Raw genomic sequence first — 26,591 nt, 5'->3', positions numbered from 1 at the left:
ATGGTAATACAGCATGTTCAGCAACTGCCACAAGATTTACTGAAAGCAAGAGGCAATTGTGGGGGCAGGGGTTGCAAATAGTGAGCCGGGAATGTCTTAGTTGTTTAACATGATTTTGGTTAGACGAAGACAATTTTTCAGTAAGTGGAAGGATGAACACCCATGACACCATTTTTCGGCAATGGGCAATCCTCATTCCTATATCAGTTGTCATCGAACTGTTTTTCTTTCAGGAATGTTGCACCATTGATTGAAAACCTTCAGTTACTGGTTTGTATAGTATCTTATGTACGGCGGCTCCAGAATGTTAGTTCAACTCTGCCAAGGTACTTTGTGATTATACAGAAACTCTGTAAAATGGCCAGAAATGCATGTAGTGTTATGTTTGTGCAGTGTGTGTGTGTTGTTGTATTCTTTAGTTGTTTCTGGCCTCTTTGTCACCAGGAAGGTGATCACCTGGAAAGCCTGCCCAAGTGTGGCCCACCTCCGCTGTGGGAGGTGGGCCACAGCTAAGTGTATACCAAAATAAAAAAAAATTGTGCCGAGCATGCATAGCAAAAGTTGCATGAAGCTTCTTTAGAATCATTTATTATTTCAATGTTACAGTGGTTTAATATTTTACGATTGTTTTATAAGTTTATTACAAAGTTTTTACAGATTTAATATGGTAACATCAATACAATTGACTTATGATAACTAAAATATGATGCATAAATTTCAGATTTCAAAGTTATTTTTCAAAGTAAGTGTTGTTGAAATACTCCATCGATGGTTGTTCCAGATCTAGTCGTTGAAATTGTCAGATCACTGTTCATGGTTAGATTGAGCTTTTGAAAATTTCCATGGAAAGTTTTTATGAAATACAGTAGAGAATAACGAAAAAAATACTTTGGTTTTTAAATTTGGACTGCTAGAAGCTGAGATCCAGCAATTTAAAACGTAAACCAGACATGCTTGCAAGTTACACCCTGGCCGCACTGTAGGGGTACTTGATTATGTCATACGCCGCTGCTACATATGGTGCTGCGTCGCTTGTGCCTAGTGCGGAGTGGTACAATGGCAGGGTGTGATGAATCATTTAGTGTCGCATTTTCGTGGTGATTTTTTGTAAATCCACGGATGCAAGTTACTCCCATGTAAAAACTGTCTGGGGTGTGCCTAAAGAAGTTTTACTTCAATAAAAAAGGCAAAAACATAAATAAAACAAGGTGAGTGTAGCAGTGCATTTTGAAACAGTTTAGATTTAAAACAGCAAGGATGCTGTAATGTAGATGATAAAGATGGCAGGTGAAGTAGTAGTAGTAGTGGCATGTGATGCAAGAAAGCAAGTGTATGAGCTTATGCAGCGTCAGCCAAAAAAAAAGAAATCATACCATTCCCTCCAAATGCCTGTCCAGTTCCTCCTTAAATTTATTTAACCTATAAACTTCCACAACTACAGATGGAAGTTTGTTCCAGCAATTAACCACCCGCTGGCTAAAGGCAAATTTCCGCACATCTATTCTACATCTGTCTTTTCTTAATTTGAATTTATGCCCCCTTAGGTTCGTAATCTGAACAAGTGAAAGGAATCCATCAGAATTCAGCGTGCTCAATCCATTCAAGGCCTTATACACCTCAATCAGATCACCGCACAGGTGCCTAGTCTCCAGCCACTGCAATTTGCAGAACTTAAGCCTCTCTTGGTAAGAGGATCCCTTCATTCCCCTCACCAATCTTGTTGCCCTTCTCTGTACACGCTCAAGCAAAGCTACATCCTTCCTAAAATGAGGCCTCCAGACCTATATGCAGTACTCAAGGTGTGGCCTGACCATTGCCTTATACAGAGGGACAATCACCTTTTCCCTGCTAGCAAAATTCCTATATATCATTGACAAAACCCCATGACCTGCCCTGGCAGCCTGTCTGCATTACTCAGAAAACTTCAAAGAAGTCAGTTTCTAGAGATATCGATAGACGTTGCAGGAGTTGGGTTGGTTCCTTGTTGTTGTTGTTGAGATGATGATAGACTCGAGAAAAGTTGCTTTCTTTTGGTGAAAACAGCAGAGGTAAATTGTTGTAGAGCTGAGAACGATAGAGAATTTTCAATCAGTGCCTCTTCATTTCCTTCAGAACTGACAGCAGTTTGTAGTGTAGATTTGTCATTGTGGTATAGGTTGCAGCAATACAGAATGTGCGTCCAGATTTCTCAGTACCACACAAGCAGAGATTGGTGTCAGACAAGCCAAACTGTAATAGTTTGGAGTTGATGGAGTTGTGCCCAGTAAGTATATATGATGTTGTTAAGCTGGGAGAAAACCATTTGCAAACATTCTTGTTGAGAGGAAAGGTAACAACTGGTACAAAAGAGCAGGTGACTTGACCAGTAGTACTGGAATCCCATTGTGATTGCCACACATTGGTAAGTTCATTCCAAATTCTCCTTTTCTCATTTTTGATGTCAGCAGTTAGGCTACACAAGATGCCAAGAACATTGCCAGGAACTCTTTGCTTTAGACGATAGCCCAGTCCTTTGAAGATGACATACAGGTCTAGTGGTAAGAATCAGCAAGAACCTGCAGAGCATAGCAAGCAGCATAATCTGTTGAATGGAGATAAGCTTGGAAAGAAGATTAACATTAAGCTCTATGAAACCAGACTCCTGAAGCATATGTTGTTATTGGAATGAATAGTGCTGTATAATACAGTAAGAGTCTTCCTATTTAGTCCCCAGTCTGATTTGGAAATGCGGATAATTGCTGCAGTGAACTTCTTAATCTTCAAGGCGAGGTAATTAACATGAGAGGAGATGGTTAATTTGTCATCTAAAATTATGTCAAGATGTTTTAATTGAGGTACCAAAGAGATTTGTTTACCGTCTATCTTTATATTAGGAGGTCTTCTGTAATCTAACTTGCCCTTAAAAACCATCAGTTTTGTTTTATAACAGACATTCATAATTTATTTATACTAGATCACTTGATTAACTCAGTTATATCAGTAGATTGTGCTACTTGAAAGCGTGATTGACCTGGAATTAGTAGAACCAAATCATCAGCATAAGCAAAAGGCAGAGATGTTGTCAGGTTTTTGCAAAAGCCAGCTGTCCAAAACTATGTTCCAGAAGAGGGGTCCCAGAACTGATCCCTGGGGACATCCTCTTGGTTCTTGAGAGAGAGAGAGAGAGAGAGAGAGAGAGAGAGAGAGAGACTGCTGTTTCGAGGTTACTCAGTTGAATCTATTTTGAAAATAATTTCTGATAACCTGACACAGTTGCTGAGAACACTTGGCTTTGACAATATGTCACCTAGCTTTAAGAAAGTTACAGGTCACCATAACATTTATGAACAATGGTGCATCAATCTACATTACATGCCCAATAAAAACAATTACTCCTGTCAACCTTTGGCACAGACTGTCTACCTGGTAGACAGTGCCCTCTCAATGCTCAGACTTGAAATTTACAGTTTTTTGGTTGTGGAGTGATCTCAAAATGCCTATTGTTGAAAGAGATACATGTCAATAAGTTGTAGCAATTCCAATGGTCGTTTTTTTTTTTTTTTTTCTTCCATGAAGAAAAAAAAGCTGCCTAATTTCTCTGTGGGCACTCTTTATACCAATATAACCATAAATGAAACCTAATATACCCAGAAGAGGAAATTTAACCCAATACACCTAAAAAATTGGCCGGAGAGGGAAATTTAACTCAGTAGATACAAATATAGTCATGGGAAGGGGTTTCAGATATTCTTCTGATTTTAATAAAAGTTTGATTGGCTCAACAAAGCTTTCAGAGGAACCAAATATTAAATTTCATCAAAATTTATTTGTTGAAGAGGCTTATTATATGAAGATGAACATGTTGAAACTAATATGCTTATACATTCGCAACTCCATAAAAAAAAAAAAAAAAAAAAAAAATATGGTAGGATGTATAAGAAATTTAAATTAATAAATTGTAACCAATTCTAACTAAAAGGTTAAATGCAGTGTGCTGTGCTCGCATTAAAATGTTTTTGATGAACTTAATGTGATTAAACTTCAGAGACAATAAGTGAAACCAGAAGTACATCTAAAAATAAATTTCTAAATAGAAAGCAGTTTTTATTGAACATACACATGCAAACATGTAGCTTGGAAGTGATATTCTCTACAATCTGCAGAGGATGTTAAATATCAAAGACAACAGACACTACTGATTCCTTTAAATGATCACTCAAAAAATTGATATTTACTGAAATTAAAATAATGTGACTGGCTTAAAATAACTTACTGAAGGGGGAACAACAAAATCTGGAATGTCCCAAATTCTATTATAATCACTTGGGTCTTTAATAAAATCTTCAAAATCAGCACTTGAATAATTTGTATATTCAACTCCTTTTACCTTTGTGGTAACAGCACTTTCAACACCATCAAACTCCTGATAACCTTTGTTATATACAATAACATACCTATAAAAAATAACTAAAATGAGAATTTGAAAAGGATAAAGCACAAATATAGTTAAAATAGACTTGTAATATATATTTTAATTACAAATGTATTTGAATTTTCAAAAAGATCAAATGCTCATTTTAAAAATGAGCATAGTTATCAAGAAAACTGAGGTTTTACACACAGCTTACACCTGAATAGAAGTATTTTGATTTCTTATGGATGAACAGGGTGACTCAGAATTTGCATAACACCAACTGGAAGTGTGAACTTATCACTGACAACTTAATGGAATTTATTCTGACTGTAACAACAGCATCATCAATCAATGTCCTCATGACCAACAGCTGTTGTTTTTATGTATGTCAGGCCTTCGGTCAATCACCAGTAGCACTGCTTACAAGTGCAGCATGTTATTTTCCCAGATGTAGCAAGTGTCATAATTATGGTCTCCACAAACCCTACAATTCAACTTTTAAGATTAGCTATTAGTATTAGTAGTGGCAAATGATGCAAGAAATTAAGCTTATACATAAAAAAAAAAAAAAAAATTCCATATCATCTGACCATCCCCTCAAAGTTCCCTAGCTCCTAGTTGAATTTATTCAAACTACTCACTTCCACAACATCATATGGAAGTCTGATCCAACAATCAATAACCCACAAGCTGAAGGTAACTTTCCACAAATCTGTCCTGCAACCATCCTTTCTCAATTTGGAAATTGTGTAGACTGAGCAAGAGGAGGAATGTCATCAGCATTCAATTTAATCAATCCAATCAAAGCTTTAAAAGCCTCAGATCTCCACGAAGGTGCCTAGTCTCTAGATACAATTTTCAGAACTGAACCCTTTCCTGGTAAGATCACCCTTTTGTTCCCCTCACTAATCTCGATGCTCTTTTCTGCACCCACTGTAACAGATCCACATCCTTCCTACAATGCTGCCTCCAGACCTGTATGCATTACTGAAGATGAAACCTAACCATTGACTTGTACAATGATATAATCACCTGCCTACTCATCCCTGCTGCCAAAATTAGAGTATACCATTGACAAAATCTCATGAGCTGTCCTAGCACCCCATCTGCACAATTACCACAGCTTATTTTTTTCCATTCTCCATTACCCTGGGTGTGGCATGAAGCAGTTGGCAAGTTAATCTAGGATTGCTATTACCACATATAGTCCCTTGCATTTGTCAATGTTAAACTTCAATTACCATTTCTCATACCCCATGCCTAATTTGTCTTGATCTTGTTGCAGTATTATACCCTGATTACTGTCATTAACCCTGCCAAATTCATATCATCTGTAAACTTACACAAAGTCTGATATGCCTTCATTACTATCATTAATAAATACAGAAAACAATGATTCATCCCTTTTCTTGTCTTTCCTTCTTTCTTGTTTACATAAGTAAACAAGTCTTTGCTACTTTTCTTCACATTTTTTGCCACACGTCTCATAATCTGCCTTAGCTTGCTTAAACCATTGTGACTTGACTGTAAATTAGTTTATATCTGCTGTAGGCTTCTGTATCCTAATAACTTATATGCAACCATATATTTTTCATATCTCTGCCATAAATTTCATCAGTTCATATGACAACCATTTAGGTCCAAAAACTGAATAGCATCTTTTAGTAGTTGTAAAAAGCCATGTACCTTCTATGATTACTTCCTCAGTAGAACCACCAGCGTTTTTTTTTTTTTTTTTCAAATCTTTGGGTTATTTAAAAGTAGTACACTATCAACTCTCACACATTAGGATTATAAACCAATAATCCAAGAAATATCAAAAGTAACTACTGAAGCACTAGGTTAGGTCTTGTGAAACAGACCTAATTTTGTATTTTCATTAAAAGAGGGAACTTTCGGCATTTCCTTTAGCCAGAGGCTAAAGGAAATGCCGAAAGCCAGGTGGGTAGGAGCAGCAGTGCGTAGCACACGCTTCTTGATTAGACCAGGGTTCGAACCCGTGACCACCAAATACGGAGGATGCGGAAAGGTCAGGGATTGATCACCGCATATTCCTGGAGCAATATGGCCTTAGTTGCTAATGCTCCTAAAAACCAAATAACATAACATTTAGCCTCTATTCTAATGACTGTGTATATAAAGATTGAAATAAAAGTTATAGTAATTTTGCTACAATTAACCTTAAATTATTATTTTATTTAAAATATATAAGCTATTTTAAGTATTATTAGTAGAGCAAATGATGCAAAGAAGCAAGATTATATACCATCAGCTAAAAAGAGGGAAAAAAATACCCACCTCATTTGTCCATCTTTCTAATAATTTGATTAATTATTCCTTAAAATTATTTAAACTAAACTACATAAACTACCTACCTTCATAATACCAGATGGAATTTGTTCCAACAATCAATCACTCTCTGGCTGAAAGAAAATTTCAGTGCATCTATCCTGAAACCATGCTTCCTTAATTTGAATTTATGTCCACTCATATAGTCTCAGAAACAGTACTGATTGAATCCTTCAGTATCAAGAATTGGATCTGCATTTCCCATTCAAAGCCTAAAGACACTCCAATCAGATTTCCTCACAGGTGGCTAGTCTCCAGATGCTGCAATTTGCAAAACTGAAGCTTTCCCAGTAAGAGAACCCCTTTTTTTCTTTCCTCTCACTGATCTCTTTGCTCTTCTCTGCACCCATTCCAATAGATCCACATCCTTTCAAAAATGAAGCTTCCAGACCCCAATGTGGTGCTCAAGATGTGTCTAACCATTTCTATGCACCATGCCCAATCATCACCTTGTCCCTGTTGGCAAAATTCCTGTATATCATTGACAGAATCCACATAAGTTCTCCTAGTAGCCTGTCTACACCTCATAGGAAACTTCATGCCAGACTGTACAATTATCCCCAGATATTTTTTCTTCCTCCACTACCTTCAGAGTAGTACCACCTAAATGGTATGTTATTCTGGGATAGCTGCTGCCCATATTTAACACATTGAATTTATCAATGTTAAACCTCAAGTGCCACTTCTCAGCACATCTGCCTAATTTTTCTAGGTCTTGTTACAGCATCATAACCTGATTGCTGTAACTAACCACCCTGAAAACCACTGCCTTATATAAAAAATCTAGCTTATTAGCATTGGCATTGATAGAGGCATATAATGCAAGAGAGCATGCTTATACAGCAGCAGCCAAAAAAAAAAAAAAAAAAACAATTCATTTCACCTATCCATTCACTCCAAAATCTAGTTCTTCCTTGAACTTATTTAAGCTGTCAACTTAACTTCTACAACAGCAGATGGAAATTCGTTCCAGCAATCAGCCACCTGCTGGCTAAAGGCAAATTTCCGAACATCTATTCTACAACTGTCCTTCCTCAGTTTGAATTTATGCCCCGGCAAGTGCGTAATCTGAGAAAGGAAGAATCCCATCAGCTCAGTGCTAGCTCAAAACCATTCAAGGCCTTATACACCTCAATCAGATCATCTTGCAGGTGCCTAATCTCCAGATGCTGCAATTTGCAGAACTTAGGCCTTTCTTGGTAAGAGCAACCTTTTGTTGCCCTCACATATCTCATTGCCCTTCTCTCTACTCATTCTGGCAGCTCTACATCCTTCCTAAAATGAGGCCCCCATACCTGTATGCAGTATTCAAGGTGTGGTCTGACCATCGCCTTATACAAAGGGATAATCACCTCCTTATTCCTACTAGCCAATCTGTATGTCATTGACAAGACACCATGGGCATTCTGAAAGACTGCCTGCACAATTACCCCCAGATCTTTTTGTTCTCCACTAATCTAACTGTAGCACCACACAGTTGGTACATTACTCTAGGGTTTCTGCTACCCATATACAGTACTTTACATTTGTCAATGTTAAACTTTAGTTGCCACCTCAGCCCATCTGCTCAACTTTTCTAGATCCTGTTGCAGTAGTGTACTATCATTAACAACCCTGTCAACCTTCATATCATCTGCAAACTTGGGCATTAAGCCTGATATACCTTCATCAATATCATTGATAAATAGAGAAAACAACAATGGGACCAACATCGAACCCTGTGGAACTCCACTAATAATATTAGTCCACGGGCAGTGTCATTGATTACCATTCTGTCTTCTCCCAATCAGCCATCGCTTTATCCATAGCAGCAACTTGCCCTTAATGATATGCTCCAATCTGTACAGCAGTCTTCCATGTGCAACAATATCTAAAGTTTTCCTGAAATCCAAGTATATGATACCAAAATTATCTTTTGCATACAGTTCCTTTGTGACCACATCGTAGCATCCAATTGGACTGGATGCTACGATAACTGCAGTCTGAACTATAACTGCAGTCTTGTCTAGATGATCCTGCAATATTTCTTTAACCAGTGACTCCATTATTTTCCCTGGAACAGAAGTTAAACTAACAGGTCTGTAATTAGTCACGTCTCCCTTTGATCCCCCCTTTGTGAATTGGACATAAAGCTGACATTTGCACATCTCCAGTCCATGTGGACCTCCCCTGAATCCACATATGCTCTCATAATAATGGCTAAGGGTTTGTTTGCTTGCTTTCTCCTTTAATATAACTGAACATATCCCTTTCTTATGTTTAACTTCAACAATTTCTTCTCCACTTTACTCTCAGTTATTATAAAATCCTTTAGCTCCCTGTTAGAGTTTGATAAACTTCTGGCCTCCACTTCCCTACAAAATTCCTCACGTGAATATAGATGCAAAATATTCATTCAGTTTGTTGGCTGCCTGAGCAGGAGCATCAACAGTCGAACCATCAACATCAAGTGGACCAATCTGATTCATTCCCTTCCTTCTAGAGTTTACTTATCTCGCATTCAGTGTCACTTTTAGTATATGACGAGTGTAGTCCAGCCAGAGATGCTGAATGCATGTTGATCATTCTAATAAAAATGTATATTACCAGATTAGATGTTGGTCACTGCAGTATAGGATATTTTCAGTATTTCTAAAAGGTATTAATTTATTTAGAGATGTTATTAAGGAAGCAACTGAAAAGCTATAGCATTGGTATCATTAATGTTACATTTCATGTTTCACAGAAATTATTACTTCAGCAAACTTTTTTGGTTTAAAACAGTCATTTTGCTTCATCTTATATTAATTGAGTACAGAATTTAACCTATGAATTGAGGAATGAGTTTATATAAGATGTTTACATTTCTAGAAATTAGCCTTTACACTTTTTTTGAAAGGGGAAGGAGGTTCAGAAATCAGATTTCTGTACTCCCCTATCCCCTCCAATTATGCTAGGTTTTAATTCCAAACTTTAACTTTTTGTTCATATAATCACAAGCTAGAAAAGCAATGTTTTTTCAAAGAATTCGTTCCACATACAATTATGTAAAACATCAGAAAATTATAAAAGATAAGACTTGTATGCAGAAAGAACATAACTTAAATAAAAATACGCAGTCTAAAATCAGCAGTTTAATTTGTTTTAATTATGCACTCTACTTAACTTAAGAAATTTCTTGCAGCCACCAATAAATGATATATGACAAAGCACTTTAAAAAAATTATAAAATTATATCACAAAAAATGTAAAACATCAATAAAGAACAATTTACCAATATAAATACACAGAGCATTTCAATTAAAAATAATACCAGGATCTATCTTGCTAATTTTTAGGTTTAGGCTATTTATCATCTGGACATTATCATATTTCAGGTTAAATTTTTGAATCTGATGTTAAAACTGATATGTATTACCATTTATATTTATGATTTCTAAATTTAGATTATTCCTAATTGGCTGCATTTTTCTCAATGGGAAAGTTGTTTCTCATCCTGAATTTAGGAACTGCTGGCATTGGGGGGGGGGGAGATACACACACACACACAGGTTAACAGCAGCCACAATAGAGGCAAGAGCGATTTTTGCATGCTTCTATTGGGAAATACAGTAACCTGGAAAGCAACACATTAGGGATTACAAGGTCAGCTGAATGTCCTGATGGGAAAAGCAAAGAACATGGGTTGGGTTACTAAGAGTCAAAATAGGAACACATATTTGCTTATATACTGATGCTAGGAGTACAATAAACAAACTTGATGAATATAAAGCACACTGGTTAAGTCAGCAATTATAGGGATATCAAGCCACTTAAGACTATGTTATGTAGTGTTCTGTGTGCATCATCAAAGATTAGCATGAGTGAAGTACTTTTTTTGAGGAGAAACTACACAGGTCCAAATTTCAGGATTAAAGTTAAGTTTTCTTCAGTCCACTGGAGAATTACCTGGATGCTGGCATTTAACAAATTGGTGGTGACTATTCAAAAGTTAAAGATGTTTCTTTAGCAGGATAAGGTTTATAAAATGGAGGGTGAAATATAGCGGGCTATCATTAGCAAAACTATGGATAGGATTTTCAGTCAATGGAAGAAGGCAATTAAATATACAAGATAAACTGCAACAAGCACTGAACCTTGAGAAATGCTAACATTAGTTGAGACATTGGAAGCTAGAGCCATTTATCGAAACACAGATGGCAACCCATCAAGAAGACAGCATATTTAGAATACCATTATGCCAAACACAGTCAAAAACTTTAGAAACACTAATAGCAACTGTGAGTTTCACTGAACTGTCCTGTCAAACTTGTCCAAAGATAAACATAAGCCAGTATATCACCAGTGGATCAACAAGCTTTCTGACAAATGATTGCTAATACTGATGGAATTAGTATTAGCAATCATTTGTCAGAAAAAAGGCCGAGACAGTTTAAGAATTAACAACAGTTGTGACATATTTCTCTACTTTTGAGAAAGAACAGAGGTAAAGTGCAATGGGCCACTGAAACTGAAAGGAAAGGATTTATCGCTGTTTTTTTTTTTTTTTTTGGATTTGGCTGGATATGCAAATTTCCATGTAAATGGAAAAAAACTCCACCTAAAAGGAAAGTATAAAAAGGCAACACAAAAGGGAGCGAGTTCAGAAGTACAAGTTTTGAGAACAAGTGTAGAAATGGCACCAGGACTTGGGCTTTCTTAGTATTAATATTGTTCAGAATTCCAATATTCTTCTGTCAGAAGGCTATGGAACGCACTAAGTGGAGAGTGTTTGTTATGGCAGGGGTAATTTATTGAGATCATCAATACAATTGTTGGAGAAAAAAAAAAAAAAGGAGGTTGCGTTAAGTCAGCTTTATCTTTAGCTGATGATGAAATAGAATCAAAAGTTCTAAAAGAAGTAGTACACATAGAGAAAGCACGTAGAACACAGATTTGCTGTTCTAAATATTTTTCTGCAAAAAAAAAAAAAAAACCAACCCACTTATCTATAAGTGTGGTTCAAAGTTGACCTGAAGCGGGGGGGGGGGTCCTGCAGCAGTACTGTTATTATATGCCATGGAATTGTAATTCCAAGGTCTGTGAAGCAAACAATACAAGACAATAGAACCTGTCTTGTATTGCAGCTGTGAATTACAGGCTCCGAAAAAGGGATAAGTGTTTGCCTTTTTATTTACCTAATTGTTATTTTATATTGTACTTTATACGTAGTCTTATAGTTATAGTTACGCTGGTTATTTTTATTTTTTAATTTAGATAGAATTTTTGTAGATTACTACTTAATATACGTAAAACAGTTATTCCGTTCAAATCTTGTAGCCACTGTTTTTGTATAGAGTAGAAGGGAATTCAAATTTTTAATTGTGGTAACTAGGTAGCTCTAACGTATAATTATATAGCGTAATACGCATCACTGTATTTAGGATTCTATTAGATAGCATAGTATTGACAATTAATTAATTCAATTTATTGATCTTATTAATTTAAAATATCATGCCCCACACTAGAGCACCAAAGCAACGGGCACAAAGTGGCAGGAGTGCTGTGACTTAGGGGAGAAGTGAGGGGGGGGGTGATTCTCCAACGCATCACAGCCTAAAAAAATGTGTAACTAGTGAAATGTTTGCCGAACTCTCTGGATGTTTGTTTGTTATTTGGTTTTTAGGAGCATTAGCAACTAAGGCCATATTATGGCTTTAGTTGCTAATGCTCTAAGGGAATCTTAGTTACTAATCAGGGAATGACCACCGCTCCGAGGATATGCGGTGGTCATTCCCTGACCTTTCCGCTTCCTCCGTATTTGGTGGTCACGGGCTCGAACTTCAGTCTAATCAAGAAGCGTGTGCTAAGCACTGCTGCTCCTGCCCACCTGGCTACGGAGGCGCCAACTCTCTGAAATAGAACATGATCTAGCCAAGGAGGATGTCTTGTTTGTGCCAGGTGCAGAGAATGTCTAGAAATTAGGCATCAACTCAGCATTCTATTGGGCATCTATGAGAGCTTGAGGTGTAGGGTAGATGTACTCGAAGAAATTAATATGAGGGGTCCATCAAGCTCTCAGCTGCCCAACTCAACACCAGAGCTCACTCCTGGGCATCAGGCAACACAGCGGCAATCTCCAAGGCAGAATACACTGGTCTCAAAGGAACTAGTTATTGTTGGTGACTCTATTGTCAGGGAGACGGGGAATATACTGTGTAAAAATGATAGATGGAACAGGACCAGGGTATGTCTGCCAGGGGCAAAAGTTGATGACGTGGTAAAGCATATATTATCTTTTAAGGGCACAAAAGGTGATATTGTTGTACACGTTGGCACCAATGACATTAAGAGTAGGAGATCTGCGATTTACTTAACAACTACAGGTCAATGTTAAAAAAAAGTCATGAGTCAGGGTTAAATTTGAAAGTGTCTGCAATTCTGCCCAGACACGATAGGAGGGAGTACATGATGAGAGCCTTGTGAATCAATTCGACCCTGGAGGAAATGTGCAAAGCTCAAGGAGTACAATTTTTTTCAGCGTGGTCTGTGCTTGTTAACAGGAGAGATGCTTCTAAAGGGATGGGATACACTTAAATAGAAAGGGTGTAAGAATATTTGCTGATGCTATCGAGGCAGTGTTATGTGGGTCGGAAAACTGCTTGGGGGGATTCACAGACTAAAAGGTTAAAAGTAGCCGCAGGCAGAGGTGAAAGTGATTCTTGCACACCTTCTATTAGAATAAGTAGCAACCTGGAGCGAGGGGGTTGGAGGGTTTCAGGGACTGATGGCAGTCATCGTGAAACAAGTGGGTATATGGGATGTGTCAGGGTAACTAGGAATAGATGCAGGTTTGCTTGCATGTATACCAATGCTAGAAGTATAGTAAATAAATTTGATGAATTCGAAGTGTTGGTCAAGACATCAAAGGCGGATATTGTTGGGATATCAGAGATGTGGTGTCACACTGATATTAGGAATGCAGAATTGGAATTTGGGGAGTACAATGTGTACAGAAAGGATAGACAGGGTAGGAAGGGAGGAGGTGTCATGCTGTTAATTAAGAAAAACATAAAATCAAAAGAAATGCATCCTGTTGATATAGATGAACAGTGCACTGTTGAGTCAGTTTGGTGTGACATAAGCACTGCGAAAGCAAAAATAAGAGTAGGAGTGTGTTATAGGCCTAATGACTCGAATGAGTACAATGCACAATTGTAGAGAGAAATAGTGGGCTAGTAAATCAGAATGTCTTATAATGGGGGATTTTAACTTCCCAGATATTGACTGGAACTTGTGCATTGGTCACTCACACACTAGTAAGACTTTTGTGGATTTATTGGATGATTGTTTTCTGCACCAGCATGTTCGAGAGGCAACCAGAGAGAGCAATAATCTTGATCTGGTTATCAGCAGTGATCATTCGTGTATTAAGAATTTGCAGATAAAGGAACCACTAAGTGGCAGTGATCACAGTGTACTAATGTTGGATTTACTTAAAGATATAATTACCATCAGGGGTAAAGGAAAGGGTTTTTGATTCCGTAAAGGTGAGAGTACAGTGGTCTCAGACAGTTTTTAAATTCTGTACAGTGGGATCAACTGATGATGTTAAAAACAGTGATTCTAAGTGGGAAGCATTCAAGGAATTAATCGTGGAAGCTACTAAAAGTTTCATACCTATTAAGAAATATTGTTCAAGGTTTAGGCCTAAATGGTTATCAAATGAACTAATGAGACTCGTGACAGAGAAGAAAAATGCATGGGATACATATAAATTATCAAGCGACTCAGAAGCCTATGTGCAGATATAAGCTAGTCTGTAATCAGGTCACAAAGAAGGTTAGGCAGGCAAAGGCAGATTATGAGAAATCTTTGGCAAAAGATGCTAAGAAAAACAGCAAGGATTTCTTTACTTATATAAACTTTAAAAGGAAGTAGATGAATCTGATTGGTCCACTTGATATCGATGGTTCGACTGTTGATGATCCTGCTCAGATAGCAAACAAACTGAATGAGTATTTTGCATCTACATTCACACATGAGGAGTTATTAAGGTTTGAAAATGGCAGAAGGTTATCAAATTGTAGCAGGGTGCTTGATGATTTTGTAATAACTGAGAGCAAAGTGGAGGAGAAATTTTTGAAGTTAAACATAAGAAAGCCACCTGGGGTGGATGGGATCTATCCAGTTATATTAAAGGAGGCGGCAAACCAACTAAGCAAACCCTTAGCCATAATTATGAGAGCATCCTTGGACTCAGGGGAGGTCTCCACGGACTGGAGATGTGCAAATGTATCCCCAATTCACAAAGGGGATCGAAGGGTGACACGAGTAATTACAGACCAGTTAGTTTAACTTCTGTTCTGGGTAAAATAATGGAGTCACTGGTTAAAGATTCATTGCAGGATCATCTAGACAAGACTACAGAATAATTGAGACACAGCATAGGTTTGTTAAGGGAAAGTCTTGTCTGACAAATTTGATAGGATATTATGATGTGGTTACAAAGGAACTGGATGCAAAAATAATTTTGATATCATATATTTGGATTTCAGGAATGCTTTTGACACTGTTGTGCATGGAAGACTATTGTACAAATTGGAGCAGAATGGTAATTAGGGTAAGTTGCTACAATGGATAAAAGAATGGTTGAGTGGGAGAAGATACAAGGTGGTAATTAATGGCTGCTGCTCTTCGTGGACTAACGTTATTAGTGGAGTCACACAGGGTTCCGTCTTGGGTCCTGTGTTGTTTTGTATATTTATCAATGATATTGATGAAGGTATACCAGGCTTAGTGTTGAAGTTTGCAGATGATACAAAGGTTGGCAGAGTTGTTACTGACAGTAATGGCAGTGTGCTACTGCAACACGATCTAGAAAATTTGGGCAGATGGGTTAAGAAGTGGCAACTGAAGTTTAACCTTGACAAATGCAAAGTACTGCATATGGGTAGAAGTAACTCCAGAGAAACGTACCAACTGTGTGGTACTACACTTAAGGTGGTAGAAAATGAAAGACCTGGGAGTAATTGTGCAGTCAGATATGAACTTTTCTGAGCAATGCAGACAGGCTGCCAGGGCAGGTCATGGGGTTTTGTCAATGATATATAGGAATTTTGCTAGCAGGGAAAAGGTGATTGTCCCTCTGTATAAGGCAATAGTCAGACCATAAGGCAATAACAGGTCTGGAGACGTCATTTTAGGAAGGATGTAGATTTGCTTGAGCGTGTACAGAGAAGGGCAAGAAAATTGGTGAGGGAAATGAAGGGATCCTCTTACCAAGAGAGGTTTAAATTCTGCAAATTGCAGCAGCTGGAGACTAGGCACCTGTGAGGTGATCTGATTGAGGTGTATAAAGCCTTGAATGGGTTGAGCACGCTGAATTCTGATGGGAGCCTTCCACCTGTTCAGATTACGAACCTTAGGGGGCATAAATTCAAATTAAGAAAAGACAGATGTAGAATAGATGTGCGGAACTTTGCCTTTAGCCAGCTGGTGGTTAATTTCTTGAACAAACTTCCATCTGTTATTGTGGAAGTTTATAGGTTAAATAAATTTAAGGAAGAACTGGACAGGCATTTCGAGGGAATGGCGTGTTTTTTTTTTTTGTTTTTTTTGGCTGCTGCTGCAAAAGCTCATACTCTTGCTTTCTTGCATCGCATGCCACTACTACTACTATTGTCATTCTGAAGCAACAGATTTTGGAAAATACTCTTCATACAGTGACAACCCACTCTTTGCCAACAACACTATGATATGATTGATGGCCTTCTTTCGGTTATAATGAGGAGGGCAGATTCACATTGCATCACACATCAGCGACATAGATGGGATATTGTGGGATATCAGCGATATAAGCAGTGCAGAATTTGGGGAATAGAATGTGTACAGAAAGGATAGACAAGATAAGAAGGGAGGAGGGGGTTATGCTGTTAATTAAGAAAAACAAAATATAAGGAAGTACATCCAGTTGACATAGATGGACAGTGCAATGTTGAGTCAGTATGGTGTGATGTAAGCACTGGGAAAGTAAAAATGACAGTAGGAGAGTGTTATAAGCCTAATGACCCTAATGAGTACAACAATAAGTTGTACAAAGAAACAGAATGGGCCAATAAATCAGATTGGGTTAAAATGGGGGATTTTAACTTCCCGCATAGTGATAGGAACTTGCGGGTTGGATACGCACGAACTAGCAAGACTTTTGTGGATTTCTTGGATCACTGTTTTCTGCAGTGTAACCAACTGATGATGTTACTAACAGCAAATTTTGTTTTGCTGAAATATTGTTCAATAAGACATTATAACAATAAGAAATATTGTTCAAAGTTTAGGCCTAAATGGAAGTCAGAGGAACTAATGAAACTCATGGCAGAGAAGAAAAATGCATGAGATGCATATAAATTATCTGGTGACACAGAAATCTATGGCAGATATAAGCTAGTCTGTCATCGAATCACAAAGGAAGTTAAGCGAAGGTAGATTATGAGATATCTTTGGCAAAGGATGCTAAGAAAAACAGCAAGGACTTCTTTACTTATATAAACTCTAGAATGGTCCACTTGATATCAATGGTTCTACTGTTGATGATCTGAATGAGTATTCTGCATCTGCATTCACACGAGGAGTTATTAAGGTAGAAAAGACGTTTAGCAAACTGTAACAGGGTGTTTAACGATTTTGTAATAACTGACAGCAAAGTGGAGGAGAAATTGTTGAAGTTAAACATAAGAAAGGCACCTGGAGTGGATGGGATCTATCCAGTTATATTAAAGGAGATGGCAAAGGAAGTAAGCAAACCCTCAGCCATAATTATGAGAACATCCTTGGACTCAGGGAAGTCCCGACGGGCTGGAGATGTGCAAACATATCCCCAATTCATATGGAATCTAAGGGTAACATGAGTAATTACAAACCAGTTAGTTTAACTTCCGTTCAAGAAAATAATGGAGTCACTGGTTAAAGATGCATTGCAGGATCATCTAGACAAGACTGCAGTAATAATTCAGACACAGCATGGCTTTGCTAAAGGAAAGTATTGTCTGACAAATTTGATTGGATACTATGATGTGGTTACAATGCAACTGGATGCAAAAAATAGTTTGATATCATAAACTTGGATTTCAGGAAAGCCTTTTACACCGTTGCACATGGAAGACTACTGTACAAATTGGAACAGTATGGTATTAAGGGTAAGTTGCTACAATGGATAAAACTGTGGTTGAGTGGGAGAAGACAGTGGTAATCAATGGACGCTACACTTTGTGGACTAATGGTTTCAATGGTTTGAGTATGCTCAATGCTGATGGGATTCTTCCTCTTCCACAGAATAATCACCTGAGAGGGTATAAATTCAAATTGAGAAAAGACAGTTATAGGATAGATGTGCAGAAGTTTCCATTTAGCCAGCGGGTAGTTGATTGGTGGAACAAACTTCCATTTTTTGTTGTGGAAGTTGATAGCCTAAATAAATTTAAGGCTGAGCTGGACAAGTATTTGGAACGAACGGTAGGGTGAAATGGAAGCGTTTTTTTCTTTTTTTTTTGGCTGATGCCGCATAAGCTTGCTTTCTTGCATCATATGCCTTTATTAATGCTAATGTTATTAGCGGAGTCCCCCAAGGTTTGGTGTTGGGCCCACTGTTGTTTTGTATATTTATCAATGATATTGATGAGGGTATATCAGGCTTAAAATCGAAGTTTGCAGATGATACAAAGGTTGGCAGAGTGGTTAATGACAGTAATGGCAGTGTGCTACTTCAACAGAATCTAGAAAATTTGGGCAGATGGGCTGAGAAGTGGCAACTGAAGTTTAACATTGCTTTGCCCAGCTTTGCCTAAATGCAAATCACCTGTAAAATATGATATTCCATTGTATATGCTGTATATTGACAATTGACTTTGTAGTAGTAGTGGCATGTGATGCAAGAAGGCAAGTGTATGAGCTTATGCAGCATCAGCCAAAAAAAAAAAAAAAAAAATCACACCATTCCCTCCAAATGCTTGTCCAGTTCTTCCTTAAATTTATTTAACCTATCAACTTCCACAATGACAGATGGAAGTTTGTTCCAGCAATTAACCACCCGCTGGCTAAAGGCAAATTTCCGCACATCTATTCTACATCTGTCTTTTTTTAATTTGAATTTATCCTCCCTTAGGTTCGTAATCTGAACGTGGAAGGATCCCATCAGAATTCAGAGTGCTCAATCCATTCAAGGCCTTATACACCTCAATCAGATCACCGCACAGGTGCCTAGCCTCCAGCCACTGCAATTTCCAGAACTTAAGCCTCTCTTGGTAAGAGGATCCCTTCATTCCCCTCAACAATCTTGTTGCCCTTCTCCGTACACGCTCAAGCAAATCTACATCCTTCCTAAAATGAGGCCTCCAGACCTGTACGCAGTACTCAAGGCGTGACCTGACCATTGCCTTATACAGAGGGACAATTAACTCCTTTTCCCTGCTAAGAAAATTCCTATATATCCTTGACAAAACCCCATGACCTGCCCTGGCAGCCTGTCTGCATTACTCAGAAAAGTTCATATCTGACTGTACAATTACTCCCAGGTCTTTTTGGTTTTCTACCACCTTAAGTGTAGTGCCACACAGGTGGTACGTTTCTCTGGGGTTACTTCTACCCATATGCAGTACTTTGCATTTGTCGAGATTAAACTTCAGTTGCCACTTCTTAGCCCATCTGCCCAAATTATCTAGATCCTGTTGCAGTAGAACACTGCCATTACTGTCAGTAACAACTCTGCCAACCTTTGTATCATCTGCAAACTTCAACACTAAGCCTGGTATACCTTCATCAATATCATTGATAAATATACAAAACAACACAGGACCCAAGACGGAACCCTGTGTGACTCCACTAATAACGTTAGTCCACGAAGAGCAGCAGCCATTAATTACCACCTTGTATCTTCTCCCACTCAACCATTCTTTTATCCATTGTAGCAACTTACCCTAATTACCATTCTGCTCCAATTTGTACAATAGTCTTCCATGCACAACAGTGTCAAAAGCATTCCTGAAATCCAAATATATGATATCAAAATTATTTTTGCATCCAGTTCCTTTGTAACCACATCATAATATCCTATCAAATTTGTCAGACAAGACTTTCCCTTAACAAACCTATGCTGTGTCTCAATTATTCTGTAGTCTTGTCTAGATGATCCTGCAATGAATCTTTAACCAGTGACTCCATTATTTTACCCAGAACAGAAGTTAAACTAACTGGTCTGTAATTACTCGTGTCACCCTTCGATCCCCTTTGTGAATTGGGGATACATTTGCACATCTCCAGTCCGTGGAGACCTCCCCTGAGTCCAAGGATGCTCTCATAATTATGGCTAAGGGTTTGCTTAGTTGGTTTGCCGCCTCCTTTAATATAATTGGATAGATCCCATCCACCCCAGGTGGCTTTCTTATGTTTAACTTCAAAAATTTCTCCTCCACTTTGCTCTCAGTTATTACAAAATCATCAAGCACCCTGCTACAATTTGATAACCTTCTGCCATTTTCAAACCTTAATAACTCCTCATGTGTGAATGTAGATGCAAAATACTCATTCAGTTTGTTTGCTATCTGAGCAGGATCATCAACAGTCGAACCATCGATATCAAGTGGACCAATCAGATTCATCTACTTCCTTTTAAAGTTTATATAAGTAAAGAAATCCTTGCTGTTTTTCTTAGCATCTTTTGCCAAAGATTTCTCATAATCTGCCTTTGCCTGCCTAACCTTCTTTGTGACCTGATTACAGACTAGCTTATATCTGCACATAGGCTTCTGAGTCGCTTGATAATTTATATGTATCCCATGCATTTTTCTTCTCTGTCACGAGTCTCATTAGTTCATTTGATAACCATTTAGGCCTAAACCTTGAACAATATTTCTTAATAGGTATGAAACTTTTAGTAGCTTCCACGATTAATTCCTTGAATGCTTCCCACTTAGAATCACTGTTTTTAACATCATCAGTTGATCCCACTGTACAGAATTTAAAAACTGTCTGAGACCACTGACAGTTTGTATATGGATATTGGACATTGTATATTAACTGTAAATAGATCTGTATTATTACTGTTATATTCCTCCTCTGTATAGCTTAGGCTGTTCTGGAGTAATAAAAAAAAAACAAAAAAAAACATACAAATGCAAAGTACTGCATATGGATAGAAGTAATCCCAGAGAAACGTTAAAACTGTGTGGTACTAACTTAGGGTTTTTTTTTTTTTTTTTAAGAAAACTCAAACGAGAGGTATTAGAACCTATAGTACTTAGTACCGTGCTTGGGTTGGAGGTTGAGAAGACGAAAGACGATATTTTTTGACATTACAATTGAACTTCTCTAGACTATAGTTTTCATGAAATACGTATGAAGGAAGGTTGTTCCAGAAAACATCAGTTGAATGAATAAACAAGAAAGATGAAAAGTTGATTCTGTGAGTTTGAAGTTGGACATTAAATGGATGTTGGTGGCAAGTGTTCGGACAGTTTTGAAGGAGAAAAAGGGAATTATAGAAGCCAATTCAGAAGAATAGTGCCCATGGAAGTATCTGTAGAAAAAGCATGCAGCATAAACAGTAGGTCTATGAGACGAGTAGAGAGACTCTGTTAGAGATGAGTCATTAATTAACCTAACTGCCCTCTTCTGAATGGAATCAAGAAGCCTGAGAGAGGTTTTGATGGGCACCACCCCAGATGTGGGAACAATATTCAATGGTAGGGCAGATTTGCAATTTGTACACAGTGAACAGCTGTTTGGAAGAAAAGTAAAGTCGAGAGCAAAAGACAAAACCAAGTTTTTTAGATGCAGAGGAAGCAATACTTGTAATGTGCTTGGGTCAAGAGAGATTAGAAGTGAGGATAATCCCCAAAAGAGATGTATCATTTTGCCTAGAAATCGGAGTGTCACCAAAGATAAGCATAGGAGCAGAAGAATCCTTTTTGCAAGATATAAGACAAGACTGAGTTTTAGAAGGATTGAAGTCAAATAAGTTGTCTTTGGAGAATTACCTGGAGATTGGCATTTAAGGAATTGGTAGCGGATAGTCGAGAAGTTGAAGCTGATTGGGAAGGGCAAGGTTTCTCAAAATGGAAAGTGGAATGCAATGTGCTATCATCGGCAAAACTATGGATAGGATTTCCCGTGAATAGAAGGTCATTAATATACAAGAGGAAAAGAGTGTGGGGAAAAAAAAACTGAACCTTGGGAGCAACCAGTATTAGTGGTGAAGTTAGAAGACAGAGAACCATCTACCATCACCCTCAGTGAGCAATCAGAGAGAAAACTGGATAACCAATTACAAAAAACATTGGCAAACCATAAGATGGAAGCTTGTTTAGAAGACCTTTATGCCAAACACAATCGAATGCTTTTGAGATGTCAAGAGCAACTGCTTGTGTTTCTCCAAACTTTTCCATTGAATTTGTCCATAAATGAGTAACATAGGACAGAATATCACCAGTGGATCGACACTGACAGAATCCATACTGGCAACTGTTGATCAGATGGAAGGTTTCTAGGTAGTTTAAGAGTTGGCGGTTAATTGATTTCTCCATTACTTTAGAAAGAGCAGAAGTAATTGCAATGGGGCGATAATTGGATGGGAGGGATTTATCACCCTTTTCAGGAACTGGCTGGATATGAGCAAATTTCCAAGCAGAAGGTTGTTGTTATTTGGTTTTTAGGAGCATTAGCAACTAAGGCCATATTGCTCCGGGGATATGCGGTGGTCATTTCCTGACCTTTGCGCATCCTCCGTATTTGGTGGTCACGTGTTCGAACCCCAGTCTAATCAAGAAGTGTGTGTGCTACGCACTGCTGCTCCTGCCTATCGGGCTACGGAGGCACACCAAGCAGAAGGAAAAACACCTTTGCAATAAGAAACTGAAAAAATGCGGCAAAGAATAGGAGTAAGTTCAGAAGCACAGGTTTGGAGAACAAGTGGAGAAATACCATTAGGACCTCGAGTTTTCTTAGCATCAAGATTCATCAAAATCCTTCTAACATCCTTTTGACGGAAGACCACGTGAGGCATTGAATGGACTGTGCTAGGAATGTTGGGATCTAAACCTCCCAAACTAGGAAGTGTTTGGGAGGTTTAGATCTTTTCGCAGATAAGATTACTCTATTAGTTTGACAATTCATGGTATATTCAATAGTAAGAAAAAGTGGGGGTGACATTCTGTATGAAGTAATGAAATTTTTGAATATGGCGTACACATGGTAAGAATATACAGAGATCCCTGACATAACGTAACCTCGACAATGCCCCTTGCATACCCACTACTCAAACTCTCTCCAGTCACTATCTGGCAGAGTAGAGGTAGCAAGATTACACACTAGCTGATCTGGAAGTCTCCTAAAGAGTTACCAATAGATTTGGTCCAGTGTACGCGAGTGGGCAGGAGCGGGAGTGCAGTAGCACACGCTACTTTGAGTAGACCGGGGTTCAAGCCCCTGACTGCTGAATATGGTCGATCTGCCAACCCGCCCTGGACCAGCGTGGCAGATTATGGTCCATTTCCCTCAGCATGAATTGTTGAGGAGGCTTCCATCCTGCAATGGGTTGATAATGGCTGCACTTTACTTTACTTTTTTACTAACTAGCGGCCAGCCTGCAAACACTGTTTTAGAGCTGTACCCTCGAAATGTAAGGAAGATTGGATCTTCCTTACATTTCGAGGGTACAGCTCTAAAACCTCATCATAACCTCAAAAGTCATCAATCATACTGCATGATGGAAGAGGTGGGGAAGGGTTGCCTGGAACTTAGCTCTGGAGACTAAACATGGGTTCCACCACTTCAAGCCTCCAATAAGCAAAGTGGTGGTATTGCACCGGTTGATGAGAGTCATCTACCATCTAGTATTGCCTGGTAACACAGAGGGGCAGCATTGTTCCATGTGGTGTGGGCGACACACCTCGACCCCTGCTTACGTTGGTTCACACCTGGGTGGTCACCCACAGTATGGTTGTTCATGGAGGTTATACTCAGGATTACTAACAGTCTCACCATCGTGAAGGTACAAGCAGAGGATTTGGCTGTCTGTTATTTGTTATTTGGTTTTTAGGAGCATTAGCAACTAAGGCCATATTGCTCCGGGATATGCAGTGGTCATTCCCTGACCTTTCCGCATTCTCCATATTTGGTGGTGATGGGCTCGAACCCCGGTCTAATCAAGAAGCGTGTGCTACGCACTGCTGCTCCTTCCCACCTGGCTACGGAGGCGCCTAGGATTTGGCTGTCACAGACCCCGTCCGGACTTCACTGAAATTGGGTCCACTTGACTTGAATGTCACCCGAATATCAGTTCCATCAACGTTTTAGACTCCCAGGTAGCAAGTACAGCTTGTCTGACATATCTGAGAGAATGTCTGTGACAATCTCAAAGACCATAGGGTGGTAGAAAATGAAAAAGATCTGGGAGTAATTGTGTAGTCAGATATGAAGTTTTCTCAGCAAGGCAGACAGAGCAGGTCATGGGGTATTGTCAATGATATACAGGAATTTCGCTAGCAGCGAAAAGCAGGTGATTATCCCTTTGTATAAGGTGATGGTCAGGCCACACCTTGAGTACTGCGTACAGGTCTGGAGGCCTCATTTTAGGAAGGATGTTGAGTTGCTTCAGCATGTACAGAGAAGAGCAACAAGATTGGTGAGGGGAACAAAGGGGATCCTCTTACCAAGAAAGGCTTAAGTTCTATAAATTGCAGTGGCTGGAGACTAGGCACCTGCAAGGCGATCTGATTGGGGTGTATAAGGCCTTGAATGGGTTGAGCATGCTGAATTCTGATGGGATTCTTCCGCTTGCTCAGATTACGAACCTGAGGGGGCATAAATTCAAATTGAGGAAAGACAGTTGTAGAATAGATGTGCAGAAATTTGCCTTTAGCCAGCAGATGGTTAATTGCTGAAACAAACTTTTGTCTATTGTCGTGGAAGTTGATAGCTTAAATAAATTCAAGAAGGAACTGGACAAACTTTTAGAGGGAATGGATGTGTGAAATTGTTTTTTTTTTTTCTTTTGGCTGAGGGTACATAAGCTCATACACTTGCTTTTTTATCCACATCAAACATTTGTATAAAGAGAGGCATGACCATGTGATAATGAAAAGAACACAAAACTCTGTTGTCATATCAAGCAATCTTGCATGACTGAACTTGATATAACTGTCACAGCCAGAATAGGAAAAGGGGGGGCGGTAAAATAAATATATATATATATATATATAAAGGGCACATACATAAAAATAAATAATAATAAAAAGGAGGGTGGCACATACATAACGTTATATTATTAAAACTGTCACATTAATAGTAAAAATTGCTTTGCTAAAATTTAGCGCTCCATCTACTTCGGTGTCACGAGCACCTGTCAGTCTGACCTGATACGTTACCGAATTTGACAATCCACAGACAACAGTAACAAAAATGTCGTTTATCTCGTTTCCATGAATAAATACTCATAACTGGTTACATCCACAAACTACAACTAAAGAATAAATAAAAATATAATTTTTAATTGTCTTACCCAATTATGTAACTAATAATACACAGTTGTATAAACCGACTTATAATACCAATAGTTTTGCTTTTAATATGAACAATTTTTGGCGTGTCATACTCGAAAAAATTACTAATAGCCGATCCACATTTAGAGCAACAACCCATTTCAACTGTAAATGCTCAAACAAAAAGAAAGTTTTGTCGGCCCACCACTGTTTTATGAACAGGCAAATATCTAATCATCTGTTTTTTTCCAAAAATTAAATACAGTATATACATATGTTTTGTCCACCAGAGGGCAAAATATATACGGTACTATATTTATAAATACAGGCAGTTCCTGCTTTACGAGTTCCAGGGGTTTAGGAGGGTTTTTTTTTTTTTTTTTTTTCTTTTTGTATCAAGTATCAACAAAATCGAAAATATGAACATTAATTGCCAAAAAATGAATGTTAAACATTCATAAATACCGCATTTCAAACTACGGGCGTAGCTATACAATACAGGATACTCCGCTTTACGATATTAATCCATTCCAGAGACACCATCGCATCGTGAAAATATCGTAATGTGAACCCAATAACACATTGTTTTTCCGTTATTCGTTCCAAGACCTCGGAAGTTGAAAATTTCGCTATAACTATAACTGGGCTATTTAAATTGTGTTAGTTACCAATTTTAATCATTAAAAGGCACTACACTTTCATCGTAATCTTAATTATGTTCTGTTATAAGAATCAATTTTAACCACATTTCTGATATTTTTTTAAACCATATTTCTGGAGGTCACGACCATAAAACAATAAAACCAATTTGCACTTTCCAATTTATTGGACTTTTCAGTTAGTGCAGTCAATTATAAATGGGTAGTAAACTCGATGTTGTTGCAATTACGAAAATAACGATACCCGGAATTATGTGGGTTTTTACGTTATTATGGTGAAATACGCTTCCCCTTAACTGAAATCTTCAATCATGTAAAAAAAAATAATCAATTTTCAGAATCTTTTCTTCATTCCTTTTCTTTTAAGCTTTGTAAACTTGTTAACCGCGCAAATCATGTTAGTTGCAATTTGTGCGGGTCATTAAAAAATGCTTGTGCATACTATCTTGAAATTTATAAAGAAAAGAGAAGATTAACTTGGAAACAAACGCCCCTTGAAGCATTTCTGAAGAAGACGGACCCTTGAGGGCCGAACCAACATTTGTTCCTTTCTTTATTATTATAATTTGCTTGATTTCACGGCTGTTTTCATTTCTTTGGATAAATCAATCGTTGTTTTAACATAAACTAATTAGCTAACTAATTTCATTGTTGAAAGCGTAACCCCTGTGTGTAACATTATTAAATGCCTAAAGCGGGAAA

At 38.1% G+C, this 26,591-nt stretch overlaps 1 protein-coding gene across 1 annotated transcript in view; it reads right to left on the bottom strand.

Moving 5' to 3' along the window:
- The window catches only part of LOC150091542 (P2X purinoceptor 4-like), a 151,201-nt gene extending 125,757 nt beyond the window's left edge, over positions 1-25,444 (bottom strand). Inside the window, exons 1-2 of the mRNA XM_090384477.1 lie at positions 25,251-25,444; positions 4,253-4,433 (exon numbers count right to left, since the gene is read on the bottom strand). Of these exons, the coding sequence (XP_090240603.1) occupies positions 4,253-4,433; positions 25,251-25,390 (321 nt within the window). The 5' untranslated portion in view covers positions 25,391-25,444. The remainder of the gene's footprint in view (positions 1-4,252; positions 4,434-25,250) is intronic.
- Between the last annotated feature and the right edge of the window lie 1,147 nt (positions 25,445-26,591).

The sequence above is a fragment of the Mastigoproctus giganteus genome, chromosome 1 (assembly GCF_048544385.1).
Source record: "Mastigoproctus giganteus isolate SK-2022 chromosome 1, ASM4854438v1, whole genome shotgun sequence".
Lineage (NCBI taxonomy): Eukaryota > Metazoa > Arthropoda > Arachnida > Uropygi > Thelyphonidae > Mastigoproctus > Mastigoproctus giganteus.
The sequence above is the reverse complement of the archived record's forward strand: the minus strand, read 5'-3'. Positions and strand labels throughout refer to the sequence as shown.